The sequence below is a fragment of the Apium graveolens genome, unplaced genomic scaffold (assembly GCF_009905375.1).
Source record: "Apium graveolens cultivar Ventura unplaced genomic scaffold, ASM990537v1 ctg8143, whole genome shotgun sequence".
Classification (NCBI taxonomy): domain Eukaryota; kingdom Viridiplantae; phylum Streptophyta; class Magnoliopsida; order Apiales; family Apiaceae; genus Apium; species Apium graveolens.
In genome coordinates this window covers 1648-25130 of record NW_027420923.1, presented here as the reverse complement: position 1 = coordinate 25130, position 23483 = coordinate 1648, and the positions used below count along the sequence as shown (strand labels likewise).

General features: G+C 37.3%; 2 protein-coding genes across 2 annotated transcripts; one reads left to right on the top strand and one right to left on the bottom strand.

Annotated features, from left to right (window-relative positions):
* Positions 1-2389: 2389 nt before the first annotated feature.
* Positions 2390-3758, top strand: LOC141704707 (uncharacterized). The gene is made up of 2 exons (XM_074507896.1): positions 2390-2549; positions 2976-3758. The coding sequence occupies exons 1-2, from the start codon at positions 2397-2399 to the stop codon at positions 3741-3743; spliced, it is 921 nt and encodes a 306-aa protein (XP_074363997.1). The 5' UTR covers positions 2390-2396; the 3' UTR covers positions 3744-3758.
* A 1900-nt stretch (positions 3759-5658) lies between these two features.
* On the bottom strand, positions 5659-22707 carry LOC141704704 (alpha-glucosidase 2-like). Its single transcript, XM_074507894.1, has 7 exons — positions 22467-22707; positions 7620-7700; positions 7388-7455; positions 6925-7074; positions 6794-6844; positions 6608-6664; positions 5659-5955 (listed from the first exon to the last, which is right to left on the bottom strand). The coding sequence occupies exons 1-7, from the start codon at positions 22705-22707 to the stop codon at positions 5764-5766; spliced, it is 840 nt and encodes a 279-aa protein (XP_074363995.1). The 3' UTR covers positions 5659-5763.
* Between the last annotated feature and the right edge of the window lie 776 nt (positions 22708-23483).

Here is a 23483-nt window from a genome sequence, read left to right as displayed (position 1 = left end):
CAATCAAATGTTGAGGATAAGCAACCCCACCTTTCTTATCTTATTGAGAATCTATATTATTCATGTCGCCAATAATACACCAAGGTAAGTTTGAATCACGTGCTAGATTTCGTAGTAAATCCAATGTTCTGCGTCTCATGTTTCTGTTGGGCCCCCGTAGAAACTAGCCAACCTCCAAGTTTGCATATTACTTAGTTGGAGCTCAACATCAATGTGATATTGAGACAAGCTGAGTAGATTAACTTGCTCATTTTCTCTCCACAGCAAGGCCAGGCCCCCGCTGCGTCCCAGGGGTTCAACAACAATCATCCCTTGAAACTTTAGACTCGACCTGATTCGTTCCATTTGATCTTTACTACTAACGTCTCACAAAGAATAATAACAGAGGGTCTTTCTTAACTAACAGTAACAGCGCCTTTTAGGAACCGAATTTTTCGGGGCGACCCCAAGCCCTGGAAGTTAAAAGTACTCATGAGGAGTGGCGGGCCTGCACTGCAGCACCCGCCAAAAACAAGTTTTTTTGGTTCTCATTAATTTCAAATTGTGGGCTCATGATAATGTCCAAGTCCGTAGTACTACTCCCATTGGGCCCAACCTCATTATCCTTCCTTCTACGTTTTGGGTCGTTTATCACCAGGGCCTTATTTTCCAGCTCAGCAATTGTGGGTCCCTCTTTCAACGAATTATTATCCTGATCGATTGCTACTATATTTATATTTCTGTTAGGACTTGCAGATAGGATCCCTTGATTGACTCCGTACTGGCTCCGGCTTCTTTTATGTTACTCATATCTGTTATTCCTGGATTCCCTCCTTGATAATTCAAATTAGCACCAATTTCGGTAACAACCTTGTCACCTCTGTCGGTCACTGTACTACTCACCGGAGCCGCCCCTCCCGTTCTAAGCCACTTACTTCCTATAGTATGATTTCGCCGATGAGGCTCAGCACGCATCCAAGAACCATAGGGGTTTTTCGATCGGTTCCTCCGGTGTGTCAAATAACTTGGCGCAGAACTTGTCACTATGGCCTAGCAAACCACAGATAAAATAAAAAGTCGGGATCTCCTCATACTTAAAGTTGACCCAACACCAGTTTGCTGCGTTTTTCTTTAACTTCATCCTCCTCTTCAACGGATTATCAATCGAAATTATAACACGGACACACATATACTCCCTCCAAACCCCTATGAAATTTTTTGCATCTGATTCCACAAATGTACCAATGTAGTCTCCTATATCCCGTACCACCCGTTGTGACATAAATCCAGCCTCCATATCGTGCAGTTGTACTCATATATCTAATTTGTTGATGGGCAATGTTCTTGGGTTGTCTCCTTCTTTCAGCCTTGCAAATAACAAATGGAATCGTCCAAAAGTCCACGGACTTCCATCTATCACCCTCTTGATGTCTATTTCGTGGTAGAACTGGAACATGAATCTATTAGCCTCCAATTGTTTAACATACATCCCTTTGCCTGGTCGCCAAAGTGACGCCATCTTGTGCTGCATCGCCTGATAATCGATGAGTGACTCAATAAGAAACCGCCCAACAAGACACCACCTTGTATCCACTTCACCCAGGCCCCCTTCCTTTTCATCATAAGTTATACCTCCTTGTTCCTCCTCTTCCAAACTAATCATAGCGAAACCTTCCTCCATTTCCTGAAGACTGCTGCGAACCGTATCCATGGGATTTAAACTAGATGACTAGACAAACACTGAACTTAAAACTTTCTGAAACGATAAAGACCTCTCAACGAGAGAACAATACTACCATGTCAAAAGACAAGACTTTTTTTTTATTTAAGTCGTGTTAAGTTTGGTTTCTCTGAAACCAACTTATAGGTAAAAAAATCATTTTTCATAAAAATATAAATCTTAGTTTATTCTTTATAACTATATATTTTAATCAGCCATATATCTATTTGATAACAAAATAATATTATGTTCTATTTTTTATTATCCATGTAAAACTTTGATAGACATATAAATTATTACTTCTCTCTTTTTGCTAGGGACTTAGCGGTGTTGTTAGTTGTTACACTGAGGGGACTGATGGTTAGACTATTGAATGAATAAAGAGTCATGTATGTGGCGGGAAAGGGAACTTGGAATAGTTGTGATGCGTATGTATGTTTTTAACGTGCATGTAATTTGTGTTTTGTTTTTATGGAAATGGGTATTTTTTTTATGGAAGATGTGAAGATGAGAACCAACCAACTAAATTATCCTATGTTTTGCTTACAATAGTATAATATATATATATATATATATACTGTTATATTAAAGACGAAAAATTAAAAGTTTGGTCGGTAGTCGGTCTAGTCAATGTAATTATCAGGTTTGATTTGTTTGTTTGGTATTCGTTGATTTATTAAATTAATCGTGTTGATTTATGCTGTTTGTGTTGATCTTGGATTGCAGTTATTACGACAGTTATAGAGAGATGAGAAAATCCTTGGGATTACCGGATCAACGGCTGCCTGTAGATTTTTGTTCAGATTCAGACGAGGACGAATTAGAGGACGATGATGAGATCTGGATGCAGGTATATATATATATATATATATATATATTTGATTTATCGAAAATCGAGGATTAATCGGAAGAATTAATACCTAGTACTCGTACTCATGTTTTTATAGATATACCGTACTAGGGTTTTGTATACACGTACGTCCAGTCATATGGGATAACATCTTCAGTTCACCGTCTCTGTTTCTTTTTAAGCTGTTGCTGGTAGGATCATTGTAAAAATTAGGGATATAAGCGATATTAGAATTCCCGAGTCCCATGTATATTGTCTTATGTAATCAATTATCCCCCACAACCTGCAGGTAGTACTTGTGTAATGTATACGTGTTTTAATCTAAAGAGAAAAAGCAGGGACACAGTTGTTGGGATTTAATTGGTATAGATATCTTTCCTACTCTCCACTAAGTTACTAACTAACATTAATATTATGTCCCTTCAGAAACAATGCAACTCCATGTTGGAGATCGTTGGAATAGTCTATCTAGGCGAAGTTAATGTAGAGCCTCGGAATCAGCTTGGCAGGATTTACATGGCATCTCCTGTTGGTATTCTTGACATATACAATGTAGGCCAAGTAGATGAGGAGGACACTAGGGAAACACTTCAACCCGGAGATGAATTTGATGTCAAGGACATCAAAGGCCCTATTCCTTTCCAAAATGATTGTAACAGCCTGGACATTGATCTCTTTCATGGCGCCTTCAAGGGTCACATATATGATGTTTTTGCTAATAAGCAATTTTACTCTAGAGATGATGCTTATTTACAGGAGGTAAAACTTGCTTCAACTGATGGCACAGGAGATATTGTTCTTCTCATGGGCTTTTATGCTCATGCCACTATAGCACGAGTGGAGGTTAGGTTAAAGACCTCCGTTGCAGTAAATGTTCATGGATGCATTTCCGCATCCAACACTGAATTGGACAAATGCAGGGCTACTAGCGTACTCTTTCTGAAACAGCAACAGAAACGAATAATTGTAGGAACTGATGGCCTGATTCCCTTGTCCAGATCCCTTGTAGCTGTTCCATTTGAGTCTGATTTATATCTGGACATCTCCTTGGTTGTTGATGGTCATACTCTCCAAGCCACTATGTCTTTTTCTGCTCGTAAAACCGGGGTTTTAACAAAGAATTTCAAAAATTTCTCAGCAACAGTCAACTGGGATGCATTGTATTATAACTCCAAGAAGGTGAATGAAGCTTAATATGATGGTCTTGGATTGAAGCCTTCCTGAATTTGAATCACCTTTGTATCAGCAATTATGATTAGTTTGTGTTTTTTTAATTATCGCGTTCTGCCTTTTTCTGAAATGGAACTTTTCTACCTGAATCATGATGTATGTTGTAAGGAATCTTCCTTCAAAACTTAATTTATTATGATTATATGAATGAAATGAATGGGTCATTTTGACAAATATAACATTACTATCTGATTAGTCTAATAAAGCTCAAAATTTGTACTATAGAAGCATATCGTGAAAATTTTCATTTTTGTCCATAATTTCATACAATGTCATCATAACTGCATGATTGGTGTAATTAAACATCACTCACTTGTCTATAGTTGAACAAGGTTAGTTACTCAACTGAACTTGAGTTTTCTGATAAAAAAGGCATTAACAAACCTGATTAAGAAGTTCAATGTCTGAGAAAACCTTGGACATTAATTTGTACTCCTGCAATCAGTATATAAAAAAAAAAAAAAATTATCAGTCCAAATGTCCAGTAGAAAATCTGAGATAGAGTGCAAGGAATCTGCTGCAAGAAACATCCAACATCGAAGATTCATTTGGGTGTGATGCACGTGGATAATCATCAAACGGGGGTCAATGTCTGACATGACATACCAATTTTCCGATCTATTTGATGGTGGTCAGACATAGACACTTAGCTTCGCATATTGAAGCCCCTCGTCGGGATCAAAAATTGTTTAGAGACGTGAATCAACCAAGCAAAACAAGAATATACACACATCAGAAGCACACAACTAGTTGTGCAACAAAACATGAATTCATTGTTGTTTTATACAGGGAATGAGAAGGAGATGCGATCACGATGATTCACAATGATTACATTGATGAAATCAAGGATGTAAACAAAAATTTAGATCTAAAACGCATGCGCCAGAATAAGTTTTACAAACTTGAGATTTTAGACTCTGTCACATATACGGGAATTAATATTTCAGCAGCACTGCGTTCTGTTGTCTGGGTTCGAACTACATCCTCCGAAGATTTTGACGTAACGGAAAGTTTTTCTCAGCAGCTGGTACAGGGTTCTAATGTAATTGAATGCCCTTGGCAGCCAGGGGAAAATTGACTTAACAATTGCCATAGGATTCAGCCATGATTAGTAGAATAAGGGATGTCCATCCGGTAAATACTCGTGCACCCTTTCCCTTCCCTGTTTCTTGATCATACTGCTCCCAGAAATATCCGGTTTGCTGATAGTTCTTGACAATATTACTGAAGTTCAAATGAATTAAAGAAAAAGAACATTAAAAGAATAATTCAGAAACTATTATATGACACAGAAAATACATCATGCGGACAAAGATCATCCCAGCAGTACCTTACTAAATTGTCTCTCAAGTTATTGTAGATCTTCTCGGCCCTCTCCCTGTATGGTCCATTCTCTAATATCATTGAGAGAAAAGCATGTTAGATGTTGAGGAGAGATGCAAAAGTAAGATATAAATTTGTCAATCCTTCAAGAAAATGTCTTTTTCTTTTCAATCTTGGCTTCTACCTTTGGTGTAGTGGTGCAGTGAGGATAGAATCAAGTAGTTCATATTTATCCAAATTGAACCTCTCCAATAAGGCGCATCATTTTCGGTATTGTACTTCATGTACAACGAGCTGTGACAATAAAACATGATGTTAATTTTTTTGTTCTATGAAGTTCTAAATTAAGCATAATTGGCGGAAATTATGTTCGTTACCTTGTTTTCGCTAGCGAGCGAATTCCAAAGTCACTCCACAAGATTGCCTTGTCTGAGATGAGGTCGAGCTGTTTCTCTAAGATCCATGATTGTTGTCCATAGATATGCCGACATAAATCATGTGATATGATTATTAAATGATTAACATATTCCCTCTGTTCTACGACTGGTAGATAAAAACAAGATAAAAAAAAAGCAGCGATCTCCAAAGCTTCATGCTACAAGTTGGGTTTTTTCTCTTTAGATTATGCCAGAAAAAGAATAGAGGTGCACCCCCGGAATAGCTATGAGATATGATTTATTAGAGTGAATTTTATGCAACTTACCGCAGGAACAATTTTCCAGATAAATGGAAAAAGGCTAACATAACCAATATGAGGAACAAATCTTAGTATTGGCTCCTCTAAAACTTCTCGAATAAGCTGTCTGCTCAAGATATTATTTGGTCCATCCACTAGTTTCCAAGACAAACGAACCTGAATGATATGTATATGAGAAATGGAATGGGTCATTGTGAAAAATATAGCATTACTATCTGATTAGTCTAATAAAGCTTACAATTCCTTGTACTATAGAAGCATATGGTAAAATTTTACAATTTTGTCCATAATTTCTTACAAATTATTATGAGAACTATCTGTGAAGTGTGAAGTTTGAACTGGTTCTTGTAATGAAGAGGGTTCTCTGTTTTTTGCATGTTTATGGACTTTCTCAGTTCACATTTTTAAGAGCGGCCCATCAGATTACAGAACTAAAAGTTAGTTTCTTGTTAACTGAGTAGCATGAAGTGCCGAAGTGTGTGCAAATGATTTCATTTTATCCATCATCTTTTCGGTTATACTATTTCAGCTTAGATGCATATGATTCCTGTATTAGGTTTAAAATTATATTTTCACCTTTATTTTGCCTTAGATGTGTCGCATGCAATGGGATGGTACCTTCAGGTCCCGAAGCAGTGAAATATGTAGCACTTTTTTAAGTTAAGCCAAGTAAAAGCATGCGTGGTCGTTTAGCAAAACAAACAAGCATGGTTGGTTTTTGTTTTCTGTTGTCCGGATAAAGAAGAACTTTCAATTTACTTGAAAGGCCAGATCAAAATAGGCAAAAACAGCAATATGCACAACATACCTTTTCTGTGTGATTTCCGAAATCGAAATAAGCTCCAAATGATTTGTCAAAGTGCATCTACAAATGTTACTAAAATGTCATATAACTGCGTGACTAGTGTAATTAAACATTACTCACTTTCTATTGTTGAACAAGGAAGGTAAGTTAACTGAAATTGTTTTTTCTGACAAAAAAGCATTAACAAACCTGATTAAGAAGTTCAAAGTCTGAGAAAACCTTAGACATTAATTTGTACTCCTGCAATCAGAATAAAAAATATCTTAGGTCCAAATGTCCAGTAGATGCCCCATATAGTAGAAACTAAATATATATCGTACCTTGCCACGAACACTTTCTATTTTAAGAAAATCTGAGATAGAGTGCAAGGAATCTGCTGCAAGAGACATCCAACATCGAAGATCCACGTGACGTTCCTCATCATTTGGGTGTGATGCACGTGGATAATCATCAAAACGGGAGGTCAATGTCTGACATTTCATACCAATTTTCCGAATAATTTGATGATCAGACATATATACTTATCTTAGCACAAGAACCATGAAAAATTGCTACACGCTAAATTATATATTCCATGGATATAAATCCAGGGCAAAAGATCAATAAAATATATCAGTAGTAGGTTTCTGACAGCATCTGATAGCAAACGGTGTTACACAAAGTCAATGGATTTCTATTTCCACTAAAATTACGTATTGAGTACTTGAGGCATATGATAGCAATCGACCCAAAAAAAGGAAGAACCAAAAAAAATCTACAAATACAAAGGCTAAAAAGTAGGACCTGTGGGTTTAGTTGACGGATGGTAGTATTATCTCTTCCATGCCAATAGTAGCTACTTTCATCCTTTCCTGCAAAAGAAAAAATTTATTGTAATAACCGATACTCGTGCAAAGGTTGAACATTAACAGTATAACCGGAATTCTTTGTAGATAAGTAATAACCGAGGGATGATTATCATGAGAAAATGAATTATTAAGAAGAAACAGGAATAAGGACGAAGATATGCAAATACCAGACTGTGTGGTGTTAAACCACTGAAACCATGCGTTAAGGCGAACAAAAGCTCTCTCCAAGAAAGATGAGATTTGTTTTTCTGATGTACAGACGCATACACATGAAAGTTTATGCACTAGAAGAAGTATGACCCACAACTACAATTTACTCTTTAAAAAAAGAATAAGAAAGGATATTCGATAACATGGTTTATTGTTCACTTACTAGCATGCATGCAGCTGTAAAAATCATTATGTACATATTAACGGCACTGTGAGAATATATTTTTGTAACTGTTTCTACCATTATGTTCGCATGCACTCCTCACATATTTAAATACCTATAATTTTAACATTTTTATGATTCTATCTGAGATCAGATACTACCAAACCCCATTGGAAAGAGCAGTTATTTTCCTTGGGATCGAAAACTTGCATATAGTGTAACTGTGCACCATTTAATCCACCAGCTTCTTTCTGATCACCTTCCTCCTCAACCTCATCACATTGTTGTAAGGTCTCTCTCTTTGTTTTAGATGGTATACCCGATGCATAAGCTTACCCAACAATATTACACTTCATAAGGAACAGTAGAAGTTCCAACATGAAGTAGCCCGGGTCTTGGTGCTACAATGAAGAACTTAAATTTATTAATTGCAACTACAGTTAACAAGATAACTACAAGTGAAACCTACCCTCTATCCTTTATTAATTCTCATCTCTGAGACAAAGATTTCCTTTCTTCAAATAAGAGATTCAAATTATGCCCAGGTCACCAGCCTAAATTTGACAATTGACTATCACGATAACACCATTTAGCTCTTAATTCACTCACTGGTGTGAATGCAATTCATTCCATTACTTCTTCATGTAACATTTATTTTCTTTACCCAGTTAAAAATCAATTGCACAGGTTTTAGATGTGTTTTGGCTTGACTTGTCTTCTATTAGGTAAAAATATTATACTGGTATACTACATATCAACACCACTTGCAGAAGTAATAAACCAAGATAAACAGGTTTTTATCCACCTGTGATTCACATAGCTCATCAGAAACTTGAAATACTGATCAGAAACTTGAAATACTTGAAATATATCAGAAAGTTTCTGATATATTGAATACTGGAAGATTCGCATAGCTCATCATGGACCGAATCATGTCTAACAAAGTTCGATTTCTCCTTTCAGATACCCTATTCAACTGTGGAGTATATGGAGGAGTCCACTGGGAGACTATACCATTTTCTTTGAGATAAGCTAGAAACTCTCCATTCAAGTATTCACCACCTCGATCTGATCGAAGAGTTATAATACTATGTTTGGTTTGTTTCTCCACTTCATACTTATATTATTTGAACTTTTCAAAGGCTTCAGACTTGTAATCTACCATGTTAAAACATGGTAGATTAAAACACATAAAAGCAACACATAATCTGATCTTAACATATCATATTATCCATGATCTAATCATAAAAAGAAAATATGACAAAAATCAGAAAAATCATAATCAAATCAGAAAAACAAGAATCACTGTTTACGGGCAGTAAACGACTTCAAACGCCTTACAGATGAGTCGTTGATAGATTTAGCTATCAGTTTTGTTCAGACGCTCGTTTACCTATGGAATAGGGTATTCGTTTGCATAAATCGGACACCAGACCCAGATTTCAGCAAATCTGCAGCAGCCAATTCAGAATTCGTATCTAATATGATTCTCATAATTAGAACAAACATAAATCATGTATATATCAGTATATATACAGATTACATAATCATCTTATGATTATACAACTCACATGAATATCATATATTCAAACCATACATATATAAGCATTTATATCAACATCAAATCATGGCGAATCACGTACATGCTCATATATCGAAAATAGTTAAACACATAAACGAATTAAAAACTTTTCGCAAGTAGCTCTGATGCCATTGAAGGGTTTTTAGCACATAAACGCAGCGAAAACGTAAATTTAAATCTTAAAAAACCGAAACCCTTCGTAGGATCCATGCGAAAAATAATATTTAATTCGTAGTTCAGTATGTTTACCTTAAGAAGCTTTACGTTAATGGAAAGATGGAGGTCTTTAATGGCGATCCAAAAACGATGAACGGAGATCCTTAGCAGCTGCTCCTCAAGTGTGAAGCACTCCACCGGTATCCACCAAGAAATCGATGTAATGGAGGAGGAGGTGGAGAGAATTATGGTTTTTGTTATTTTTAGGTTAAGCCAAAATAAGGGTTTATAATTGTATATTTATAGGCAAAATTTTCAGCTGAAATTTTTTCCATAAAATATTATTATTATTAACCCTTTATTTTTATTAACCTATTAATTAATAATTAAAACACCTTTTAATTATTAATCCTTTTTCTAAACACTTTAGAAATAATTCTCTCACTTGATTTAATTTTCAAAAATTAAATTCTTAATTAATAATATTAAGAACATTTCTTAATTAATTTATAATCAATTAAATCTCATTTAATCAATTATTAAATTTGCTAATTAATTATTTATTTTACAAATAAATAATTACCAGCGATTATTAATTAATTCCTTCACCATTAAATCATTCTCTTTTATGGTGTGACCCTGTAGGTTCAATATTAAGCCGGTAGTAGAAATAAATAATAATAAAACTATTTTATCATTATTTATATAAATTCTCTAATTCATTATATATGATTAATTAATTAATCATATTTATTTTACATCGTGAGGGATACTTATCAGCATATCGCGACTATCCGGATAATACGAATTTACTGCTTAGAATACCAAGAACCTATTCAGTGAATAGTTACCGTATAATTAATTTCTTCTACCCTGCAATGTCACGATTAAATACAAGGCATGGATCTTGTGTCAAGCCTATCTAATTTAATCATTTGCTTTCTCATTTACTATGCTTAGTTCTATGTAAAATAGAAACTCCTTTCTAATTTCATTCACTCTGGCCAGAGATTCCTGAACTAGCATAAGTGGATCAACATTGAACATTCTCTTCCTTCACTGGAAGGGGTAGATCCTTTATTGATCATACACTATCTTTGTGTACAAATTCCTATACCCAGTAGAGCCCTAATAATTGTCCCTGGAGACTAAGAACTAAACCAAAGCATAGTTCAGTGTACACAAGATGACTATGATGACCTCAAGTCTAAGGATACTTGTACAACTATCACTATGTGAACAACTGCTGACACGTGAGTGAACTCCATCAGTTGTTCAGCTGTGCGAGTCATGTTCAGTGAACTTATTCTATAATAAGAACCTACATACTAGCTATAGTGTCACCACACAAATATCTATGAGAACAGACATCCTTCATAATGAAGCAAGCATAGTATGTACCGATCTTTGCGGATTACTAGTTACCAGTTGGTAATCCTACGACCAGGAACTATTTAAGTTTAGAGTTATCATCTTTTAGGTCTCATTATTATGATCTCATCATAATCCATAAAAAGCTTTACTCTAAACTATGGTATATCTTATTTAAACACTTAAATAGATAAAGCCCGCAATAAAAAACAAAACAAGTCTTTTATTAATATCAATGAAATCAAAATAGATTACATAAAAGTTATTCCTAAATTCTCATACATGATTGGACTTAGGACATATCTCTTTCAATCTTCCACTTGTAATAGGGTTGTGCACCCTATTATAACCACCAGCCCAGCGTGACAGAGACCTAGCTAGTCTCTGAGTTCCGGAACAAGTTTCATAGGATAGCCTGATCAGCTGTCTCACCAGGGATCATCCAATACTTTTATATCTGAGCAAGTGATTTTGAGGTTCCCGGAGAGGAACAAATTTTATAGGTCCTGTGATGGAACAAGTTTTATGGTTCCCGTAACGGAACAATTAGTTTTATAGGTCCTGCGATGGGACGAATGATTTGAAAATGGAAGTAGCATGCTAAAATTTAACCCTGGTATTTACACAACACAATTAATAAAATGTTTAGAGAGCATGCTAGCTATTAAAGATCCAGTTTTCAACAGTTTCTCAGTTTTTATCTGTTCACACTTGTTTTACTTGTTTTCTACTAACAAGTTGTAATTTTTGTTCCTACAATTGTTCATTATAAACTGTTTTAGTTAGTATTAATATAGTGGTACTTCTGAGCGGTTGATCGCTCACTCTTGCAAATGTGGTTGTATATTTTCGCATTGCAGATGCCTAGGGGATGTTGCTATTTTCTAAGGGCCAGTTTCCAATTCCTCCTGTGTCGAGCTCCTCTGAATAGGTTGTGTCTGACAAAGTATGGTCTGTGAGTTGCTGTAGAATAATAGTCATGGCAGGTTGCTTTTAATAAGATGGTTTATAATAAGTGTGTAACCTAAATTAGACTTGAACCTGGAAAAGATCATGTGGAAGAGTTGTTTATATTGAAATAAAGTAAGTTAGTTGTATTATAACTGTAGTTTCATGTTGTTAGTGACGTCAACTACTGACCCGGAGTTGAGGCCATCACAACCTTTGTACCCCGAGGTTGGAGGAAGTGGACATGCTGGACGAAGTGAAGTTCGAGGGCATACTCCCCCTTACATACAAGGTTTGGCCCCTATTCTGGAAGACCAAGAATTTTCTGGACCTTATACTGAAAGAGACTCCGAATCTTCGGATGATGATGTGGCTCCAAGGAGGAGGCGTGCTGAAAAGGAACCTATGACTGATGCTAACCAACGCCCCAGAAACGCACAAGGGACGAATACCCAAGAAGTGTAGGAGAGGATCAGGGCTCATGAAGCCGAAATTCAAAGGTTAAAGCGTGATCTGGAGACACACCTAAGGCCCCCTCTAACCCCGAGGAGGAGGAACCCTCTGGTCATAGACCTGAATGGTCCGATACGAAGAAGGGTTGTTGCATCCAAGTGATCTTTTACCCCTAGGAGATCCTGATGATCCCACTCCACCATTCACTGAAGAGATAATGAATGCCCATATCTCAGGGAAGTTCAAGATGCCCACGATCAAAACTTATGATGGCACGGGAGATCCCGCTAATCATGTGAGGACGTTCTCTAATGCCCTATTACTACAACCCGTGAATGACGCCATTAAATGTCAGGTCTTTCCTCAAACCCTGTCGGGCATGGCTCAAAGATGGTATAGCCGTTTACCTCCGAATTCTATTGGGTCTTTTAGGGACCTAAGTCAAGCTTTTATTTAGCAGTTCATCAGCGGGAGAGTGCATGAGAAAAGTTTAGCATCTCTCATGTGCATTGTGCAGAGAGCGAAGGAATCTTTGAGAGACTACCTGAATCGTTTCACAAAGGAAACTTTAAAAGTCCCGGACCTTGATGACAAGGTAGCCATGATAGCACTGCAACAGGGAACTAGAGATGAGTTCTTCAGGATGTCCTTGGCCAAGCGTCCCCCTGAAAGCATGTTGTAGCTCCAAGATAGAGCTGGGAAGTACATCAAGGTGGAAGAGAGCATGAAGAAGACAGTAGTAATTAACGAGCCCACTGGAGGCAAGAAGCGAAAAACTGATCTGGAATATATTGCTGAGGACAAGTACCCCATAATTGAGCAAAACCCTGATTCAACCCCAAAGAAGGAGGACCTGGGCAAAAGTTCACTGAATACGCTAAGCTGAATGCTCCTAGAAGCCAAATCTTGATGGAAATCGAGAAAGATCAAGATATTCGTTGGCCTAAACCCTTGAAGGCAGATCCTGCCAAGCTAGACAAGAGCAAATATTGTAGATTTCACAAGGATGTTTGTCATGACACCGATGAATGTAGACAACTGAAAGATGAAATAGAATTCCTCATTCGAAAAGGAAGATTGAACAAGTACACTGGGGAAGGAAGAGATAAAAATAATAATGGGAGAACGGATTTTGAAGATCGTAGGAGGGACCAAGACGATCAGGGTGGAATCCCCAGCCTAGGGGACCGGTTATAAATGCAATCTTTGGAGGACCACAACCCCGAGGGCCTGTGATAAATACAATTTTTGGAGGACCAACTGCTGCTGGATTATCCAAGAACTCCAGAAAAGCATATACCAGAGAAGTTATGCATATTGTTGGGGAGGCCCCGAAGAGGGTCAGGACATAAATGACAATGACTTTTGATGATTTTGACCTGGAGGGTGTGAAATTTCCCCATGACGACCCGCTGGTCATAACACCAATAATAGGAAACAGCCCGGTTAAGAGGGTCCTTGTGGATAATGGTGCTTCAGTGGATATCTTGCTCCATGACACCTTTCTAAGGATGGGTTAAAATGACTCCCAACTGACCCCAACCGACATGCCGATATATGGATTTGCGGGAGTGGAGTGCCCGTGGAAGGAATAATCAAGTTGCCAACAAACATAGGACAGGAACCAAGGCAAGCAACACAGATGTTGGACTTCGTGGTGGTGAAGGCTAGTTCAACTTACAATGCTATCATGGGGAGAACATGGATACATGCATTTAAGGCAGTCCCTTCTTCCTACCATTCAGTTATGAAGTTTCCCGCCCAGAATGGGATTGGAGAAGAGAGGGGAGATCAAAAATGGGTAGAAGTTGTTATGTGGCCTCACCAAGGGTAGATGGAGTCGGTGGGCAGGTTCTGCCTATTGAAGATCTGGACATTCGAGAGAATGATGAGAAAAGAGGGAAGCCATCTGAAGACTTGGTTTCGATTCCTTTAGCTCCTGAGGATCCTGAGAAAGTGACCTTCGTTGGAGCCACACTGGAGGAGCCCCTTAAAGGGAAGTTGGTGAAATTTCTGCAAGAAAATAGTGATGTATTTGCATGGTCGGCAGCTGATATGCCAGGCATAGACCCGAAACTGATTACTCACAAGCTGAATGTGGATCCAAGTCGGAAAACAGTGAAGCAAAAGAAGAGAAGTTTTGCTCCAGAAAGGCAAGAAGCTATAAAACAGGAAGTAGAGAAGCTTTTAGAGGCTGATTTCATTGAGGAGATACAATTTCCAGAATGGTTAGCAAATCCTGTAATGGTGAGGAAGGCCAATGGAAAATGGAGGATGTGTGTGGATTTCACTGATCTGAATGACGCATGCCCTAAGGACTGTTTCCCTTTGCCAAGGATAGATACTTTGATAGATGCCACTGCTAGGCATGAGATGCTGAGCTTTATGGATGGATTTAGTGGATACAATCAAATCAAGATGCACAAGGACGACATCCCAAAGGTATCATTTATCACTGACTTTGGTGTTTATTGTTATCTTGTTATGGCATTTGGTCTCAAGAATGCAGGAGCCACCTATCAGAGGTTGGTAAATAAAAATTTTAAGGATCTTATTGGCAAGACCATGGAAGTGTATGTTGATGACATGTTAGTCAAGAGTCTAGTAAAGACTGACCATATAACCCATTAGAGGGAAGCTTTTGAGGTCCTGAGGTACCACAAGATGATGTTAAATCCAGTAAAGTGTGCTTTCGGAGTTGGATCTGGAAAATTTTTGGGATTAATGGTCTCCAAGAGAGGAATCAAGGCCAACCCCGACAAAATAAAGGCAATCCTAGACATGGAACCACCAAAAACTATCAAAGATGTTCAAAAGCTCACTGGAGGGGTTGTTGCGTTGGGACGATTCATCTCCAATTCTGGGGACAAGTGCTTGTCGTTCTTCAAGTCCTTAAAGAAGGTTAAGGATTTCGTATGGAGTGAGGAAAGCCAGAAGGCATTCGAGGAATTAAAGAAATATATGGCTTAGGCTCCGTTGTTGGCCAAGCCAGCTTTGAATGAAGTTTTATACCTGTACTTAGAGCTGTTCGCGAACCGAGCCGTTCGCGAACAAGCTCGAGCTCGGCTCGTTAAGGGCTCGCTTCGGCTCGGTTCGTTAAGGGCTCGAGCTCGAACACAAAAATGTGTTCGTTAAGAAAACGAGGTCGAGTCGAGCTTTTGGCATGTTCGGCTCGAGCTCGGCTCGGCTCGGCTCGAAAAAAAATTAAAAAAAATATTTTTTATATATTTTATTATTATGAATTTTATTCAGATTTTTTATAAATATTTTTAAATTATTGAACTATACGAATGTCAAAATATATATTTTAGTAATTTGAAAAAATTCAGATATTAAAAATTAATTTTTTTAATTTGATATTTTAATAATTAACAAGTGATTTGACTACTACTTGTAACTAGTATTTATTTCCGGATCAGTGTTTCGATTTTTTGAAATTATTTATAAATGATCCAACCGTACGGATGTGAAGATCTATATATTTAAGTGATATAATAAAAAATTTAGAAAAAATAAATATATTTGGTTTGCTATTTTAACAGTTAACTAGTAGTTTGACTAGTACTTCTCCCATATTAATGTTTCGATTTTTTAAAAAATATTTATGAATGATCAACCGTACGGATGTTAATATCTATATATTTTAGTGATATGACAAAATTTTTAGAAAAAAATAAATGTATTTGATTTGTTATTTTAACAGTCAACAGGTGTTTTGACCTTTACTTGTAACTAGTGTTTAGTCTCATATTATTGTTTCAATTTTTAAAAAATATTTATGAATGATACAACCGTACGGATGTTAATATCTATATATTTTAGTGACATGATAAAAATTTTAGAAAAAAATAAATGTATTTGGTTTGTTATTTTAACAGTTAACCGGTGTTTTGACCTTTACTTGTAACTAGTGTTTAGTCTCGTATTAATGTTTTGATTTTTTAAAAAATATTTATAGATGATCCAACCATACGGATGTTAATATCTATATATTTTAGTGACATGATAAAAAATTTAGAAAAAAATAAATTTATTTTGTTTGTTATTTTGACAATCAACCTCTTGTTTGAACAATACTTGTAACTAGTGTTTAGTCTCGTATTCATGTTTTGATTTTTTTAAAAATATTTATAGATGATCCAACCGTACGGATGTTAAGATCTATATATTTTAGTGACTTGACAAAAGTTTTAGAAAAAAATAAATGTATATGGTTTGTTATTTTAACAGTCAACCGGTGTTTTGACCTTTACTTATAACTAGTGTTTAGTCTCGTATTAATGTTTTGATTTTTTAAAAAATATTTATAGATGATCCAACCGTACGGATGTTAATATATATATATATATATTTTAGTGACATGATAACAAATTTAGAAAAAATTAAATTTATTTTGTTTGTTATTTTGACAATCAACAAATTTAGAAAAAAATAAATTTATTTTGTTTGTTATTTTGACAATCAACCATTTGTGTGAACAATACTTAGAACTAGTGTTTAGTCTCATATTAATGTTTAAATTTTTTTAAAAATATTTATAAATGATCCAACCGTACAGATGTTAAGATCTATATATTTTAGTGACATGACAAAAGTTTTAGAAAAAAATAAATGTATTTGGCTTGTTATTTTAACAGTCAACCGGTGTTTTGACCTTTACTTGTACCTAGTGTTTAGTCTCGTATTAATGTTTTGATTTTTTAAAAAATATTTATAGATGATCCAACCGTACGGATGTTAATATCTATATATTTTAGTGACATGATAAAAACTTTAGAAAAAATAAAATTTATTTTGTTTGTTATTTTGACAATCAACCACTTGTTTGAACAATACTTATAACTAGTGTTTAGTCTCGTATTCATGTTTTGATTTTTTAAAAATATTTATAGATGATCCAACCGTACGGATGTTAAGATATATATATATATATTTTAGTAATATGACAAAAAATTTAGAAAAAAATAAATGTATTTGATTTGTTATTTTAACAGTCAACCGGTGTTTTGACTTGTACTTGTAATTAGTGTTTAGTATCGTATTAATGTTTCGATTTTTTTTAAAATATTTATGAATGATCCAACCGTACGGATGTTAAGATCAATATATTTAGTGATATGACAAAATTTTTAGAAAAAATAAAAGTATTTGGTTTGTTATTTTAACAGTCAACCGGTGTTTTGACCAGAATTTTTTAATTCAGCTCGGCTCGACTCGGCTCGTTTTGATGGAGAAAGCTCGTGTTCGGCTCGGTTTGACTCTGCTCGATTTTGTTCGATAAAAGCTCTTGTTCGGCTCGTTCGTTAACGAGCTCGAGCTCGAACACAGGTTTTTGTTCGTTATGAAAGCTCGGCTCGGCTCGTCAGAAAAAAATTAAAGCTCGGCTCGGTTCGATCAAAACTCGACTCGGCTCGGTTCGTGAACAGCTCTACTTGTACTTGGCCGTTTCAGAGAGTGCTTTGAGCACTGTATTGGTTAAGGAGGATCTGAAAATCCAGAAACCCGTATACTATGTCAGCAAAATTCTGCATGGAGCTGAGTTGAATTATTCAACTATTGAGAAGTTTACTTTAGCCTTGGTGATGACTTCAAGAAAGTTACGTCCTTACTTTCAGACTCATCAAATTGAGGTGCTCACAAATCAACCCCTGAGAAATATTATTCATAGTCCAAAGGTTAGTGGGAGGTTGATCAAGTGGGCAATAGAGTTGGGCGAATTCGACATCAAATATAAGCCAAGAACAACAATAAAAGCCCAGGCATTGGCTGACTTCGTGGTGGAATGTACCATACCCAACCAAGAAGTCGGGGGGCAGGAGGATACCATACCTCAAGACCCTCAAGACAAGGAGGCTGATAAGGGGGACAAAGAACAGGATGATAAGGAGAAGGAATATTGGGTTCTCTATTTTGATGGAGCATCAAAAACAAATTCAAGTAGAGCAGGTTTGGTTTTACAAAGCCCTGATGTGTTCTTGATTGAGTATGCCTTGAAGTTAGACTTCCCGACTACAAACAATGAGGCGGAGTATGAAGCTCTGATAGCTGGCCTTGGCTTAGCAGGGACACTTAAAGTCAAGAACTTAAAGGTCTGTGGAGACTCGAAGCTGGTCATATCCCAGGTAAAGGGAAAGTTTGAAGCAAGGGATGATACGATGGCTAAGTATGTCCGCCTGGTAAGGGTTGTGATGACCCAATTCGATGAATGCCATGTTGAGCACATTCCAAGGGAGGAAAATGCTAAGGCAGATGCATTATCAAAGTTTGCTTCATCTGAGATAGAGGAAAGTTCAGGAAGTGTATACTTCCGTGTTTTAAAGACACGGAGCATTGATGTTAATCTTGTAGCTCCTATAGGTCTGGGGACATCATGGATAGATCCCATTAAGACCCGTATTCAAACCGGTTGGTTGCCAAATGATGCTACTGAAGCACGAAAGTTGGCTGTTAGAGCACTAAGATACTAGTTAATAGATAGGATTTTGTATAAAAGATCTTATGTAGTTCGTTACCTAAGATGTCTCAGGCCCGATGAGGCACGCTTGGCTCTTGAAGAAGTGCATGAAGGCATTTGTGGGCAACACTTGGGGGGCAGAGCACTAACTCATAAGATAACCCGTTTAGGCTTATATTGGCCAGAAATGATGGCTGACGCCAAAGAGTATTTGAAGAAGTGTGACCGCTGTTAGAAGCATGCGCCTGTCGTTAGACAACCCCCCGAGATGCTGACCTCCATCAACTCACCCATCCCCTCTGCTATGTGGGGAATGGATATACTTGGGCCTTTCCCCATGGCCACGGGACAAAGGAAATTCCTGATTGTAGCCATTGATTATTTTACTAAGTGGATTGAAGCAAAGCCTTTGGCCAAAATCACCACTAAGCAGGTTGCACAATTCCTGTGGGAAAATATCATGTGCTGGTATGGAATTCCCCGCATCCTAGTCACTGACAATGGAACACAGTTCAACAATGAGGAATTTAAGAAGTATTGTAAGGAGAACGAAATTGAATTACGGTTCACCTCTGTGGCTCACCTGCAAGCCAATGGACAAACAGAAGTTGCGAATCGAATAATCCTGGATGGACTAAAGAAGAGGATCGAGAAGTCGAGGAATAATTGGGTGGATGAAATACTCCCAATACTATGGGCCTATAAGACTACCTGTAGAGTCACGACTGGAGCAACTCCCTTTATGTTAACATATGGGGCAGAAGCAGTTGTTCCTGTAGAAATATCACATTCCACTCCCAGGATTCAAGCTTTCAATACTGAGGAAAATGAAAAAGGGCAAAGGTTAGCCCTGGATCTAATCGATGAAGTACTAGATGAGGCACATGCGAAGATAATGGAATATCAGAAAAAAAAAACTTCATTCTACTACAACCTAAGGGTTAAGGAAAGGTTCTTCAAATAGGGTGACTTAGTCCTGAGAAAGATAGAAGCTTCTGGTGTAGGGCAGAGTGGGAAACTTGCCCCAAATTGGGAAGGGTCGTACAAGGTCAAGAGTGTTCAAGGTAGAGGAACCTACAAGCTTGAGACTATGGATGGTTTTGAAATCCCGAGAACTTGGCATGCACAAAACCTGAAGATTTACTATGTGTAAAGTGGTTGAGCACGATTCTCACTTGTCAAGATGACAAGAAGGTTGAAAAGCACCTTGAAGCTTTGCTTGCTTAGGATTTACATTTTTAGCTTTATTTTGAGGTTTCTTAAGACTTGTGTAAGGGGTGAATCCCAACAATTTTTGAAATCTAGAAAAGTTAGGAAAACTTTAAGAAAATTCTGGAAAAGTAGATATTACTTGGCAAAATCTGGAAAAATCCAGAAGAAACCTCAGAAATTCCAGAATAATCTGGTAGTTGGGTTTGAAAATCAGGGCCCGACCCATCTCATGGGCTCAAATTCTGGAAGGTTCCAGAAATAAGCTAGACAAAAAAGCCTAGAAAGTCCAAGTGTTATTAGGCCTAGGAGAATAGAAGTCCATCTAAAGGCCCAAAAGGGAAAAGCCCAATACAGAAAAAGCCCAGTAAAGGGTTCAAAAAATCCAGCCCAGGTTTAGGGCCCAGATCATGTATGTGGGCTTGAAATAATAAAATAAAAAAATCCTGATCCCATTCGATCAGAATTCGTATTGAAATTCTGGTCAAAAGGATGAGGTCGAAAATGCCTTCGACTAGGGCTGAAATAGAGGGATAAATCGACCAGACTTTGACCCAATTCGACCAGAATCACCATTTAATTTTTGGTCGAAATGTCTGAGGTCAATATAGCTTCGACTAAGACTAAGAAGGAGGCGTTTATTCGGTCAAAAACTCAAGATCCTGACCAAAATCGGTCAGTATTCTCCTCGAATCCTCCTGCCAGAAACAACCTTCGACCAAGACGTACAGAACCTCAATTCGACCAGGATCCTGGTCGAATAGGATTTCTGGTCGAAAAAGGGAGGGATATTTTTTAAAAAAAATGTATAAATCCTGGTCGAAATTCGACCAGGAGTTGCCCTGGTCAAAATCCTGGTCGAATTCCGTCGACCAGGGCATACTGATGGTTAATTCGACCAGGATCCTGGTCGAACAGGATTCCTGGTCGAACCAGGTATTTAAAAAAAAAAGAAGAAAAAGATGGAAATTCCTTGAATATTTTCTGAAAAATGTGAATATTTTCAGAAAATAAGGAATAAATCCAGAAAATTAATGGAAATTCTTTGAAAATTTTCTGAAAAATGTAAATATTTTCAGGAAAATAAGGAATAAATCCCAGAATTAAGGGAAAAATCCAGGAAAAATCAAGAAAAAATCCCAGAATTAAGGGAAAAAATCCAGAAAATCAAGGGAAAATCCCAAAATTCAGGGAAAATTCCAGAAAAATTAAGGAAATATCCCAAAATTAAGGGAAAATTCCTGGAAATTAGGAAAAGTCCCAGAAATTCAGGGAAAAATTCCAGAAAATCAAGGAAAAATCCCAGAATTTAGGGAAAATTCCATAAAATTAAGGAAAAATCCCAGAATTAAGGGAAAATTTCTGGAAATTAAGGAAAAATCCCAGAAATTCAGGGAAAATTCCAGAAAATTAAGGAAAAATCCCAGAATTCAGGGAAAATTTCTGGAAATTAAGATAAATTCCTAAATAATAGGGATAAAAGTAAATCGTTGTAAATGTGTAGGTCGCTCCACACTTTACGCAAAAGTGATACCCTGTAAGGGAATGAATGAACTTAACTTTTGCGAAACCTAGTCACTGTTTCCCAAAAGTTGGGGGGCAAATGATAGGGAAGAAAATAAGGTTTGGGTATGTAATTAATGTTGCATTAATCATATCAGAATTGGGCCAATTGCTAGGCCCATTTGAGAGGGCCCAAAACCCTGAATATTAATTAATTTCGTACTTAATTAGTAAGGGATAAGTCAACTGATAAGATGAGTCTTAATGGAGAAATAAATCCTTGTAGATTGGCCTCCAAGGAACCTGGTGGGATAAGGATTCAACTTCCTACCTCTTAGGACTCCAAAGCCCATTCTAATTCTGAGACTTGTCCACCAAGTCTCCAAACCCTAGTCCAATTCAAGGACTCCCAACATCTATATAAGGGGTCTCACCCCAGCAATCAGAACTACATTTTTTGACTTGATCTTAGCATTCAGCAAGGTACGTAGGCATCTTGTTAAGACAGATTGAGTCACGAAACACAAGAGTAGTCAAACCGAGCTTCGAAGCTCACGTTCCTTAGCATTAAATACAGCAATTAAGATACCTTAGTTTTTAATCCATAACAGAAGTATTTCGTGTTCTTATCCCCATATTGCAACCATAATTTTTTTTGATCTCTGGAGCCAGTATATTTCTTTCTGATCAAGAATTAAATGGATAGTTTTTGTTTGGCCTCTTGATGCATTTATAACGACTGTTCGTCCCTTCCTACTCGTAGTTGTTGCATCTCCAGCTTGCATTCTTTAATTTTCTTACTGAAGCACCAGTTATTTCTCTCCCCCAAACTGCCAGTTTCTCTACGCATTGTTGAACTTTATGAGTAATATAGCTGCTCTAATCGTACTCCCCATTTGTCCTTCACAATCTGGTAGCAAAGTGGCTTCGTCAGCCATGCTTCTCGAATCTGAAGCACTTCTTACCATTCCAGGTCTGTTTTACGATGGGCTCGAGACAAATGGGACTATGGTCCGAGGATGAACCTTCCTTCGTGTACAACTTTGCAAGAGGGAATATAGACAACCATGAACTGGCAACAACAACCCTGTCCAGTCTTATTTCAATCCAAGCAGCCGTATTCCTACCTCGTTCCCATGTAAATTGGTGGCCATTAAGAGGCAAGTCTTGCAGTGCTATGTCCTCCAGAACCCCTGTTAAAGCCATCAATCAAATGTTGAGGATAAGCAACCCCACCTTTCTTATCTTATTGAGAATCTATATTATTCATGTCGCCAATAATACACCAAGGTAAGTTTGAATCACGTGCTAGATTTCGTAGTAAATCCAATGTTCTGCGTCTCATGTTTTCTGTTGGGGCCCCCGTAGAAACTAGCCACCTCCCAAGTTTGCATATTACTTAGTTGAGGCTCAACATCAATGTGATATTGAGACAAGCTGAGTAGATAACTTGCTCATTTTCTCTCCACAGCAAGGCCAGGCCCCCGCTGCGTCCCAGGGGTTCAACAACAATCATCCCTTGAACCTTTAGACTCGACCTGATTCGTTTCCATTTGATCTTTACTACTTAACGTCTCACAAAGAATAATAACAGAGGGTCTTTCTTAACTAACAGTAACAGCGCCTTTTAGGAACCGAATTTTTCGGGGCGACCCCAAGCCCTGGAAGTTAAAAGTACTCATGAGGAGTGGCGGGCTGCACTTGCAGCACCCGCCAAAAACAAGTTTTTTTGGTTCTCATTAATTTCAAATTGTGGGCTCATGATAATGTCCAAGTCCGTAGTACTACTCCCATTGGGCCCAACCTCATTATCCTTCCTTCTACGTTTTGGGTCGTTATCACCAGGGCCTTATTTTCCAGCTCAGCAATTGTGGGCCCTCTTTCAACGAATTATTATCCTGATCGATTGCTACTATATTTATATTTCTGTTAGGACTTGCAGATAGGATCCCTTGATTGACTCCGTTACTGGCTCCGGCTTC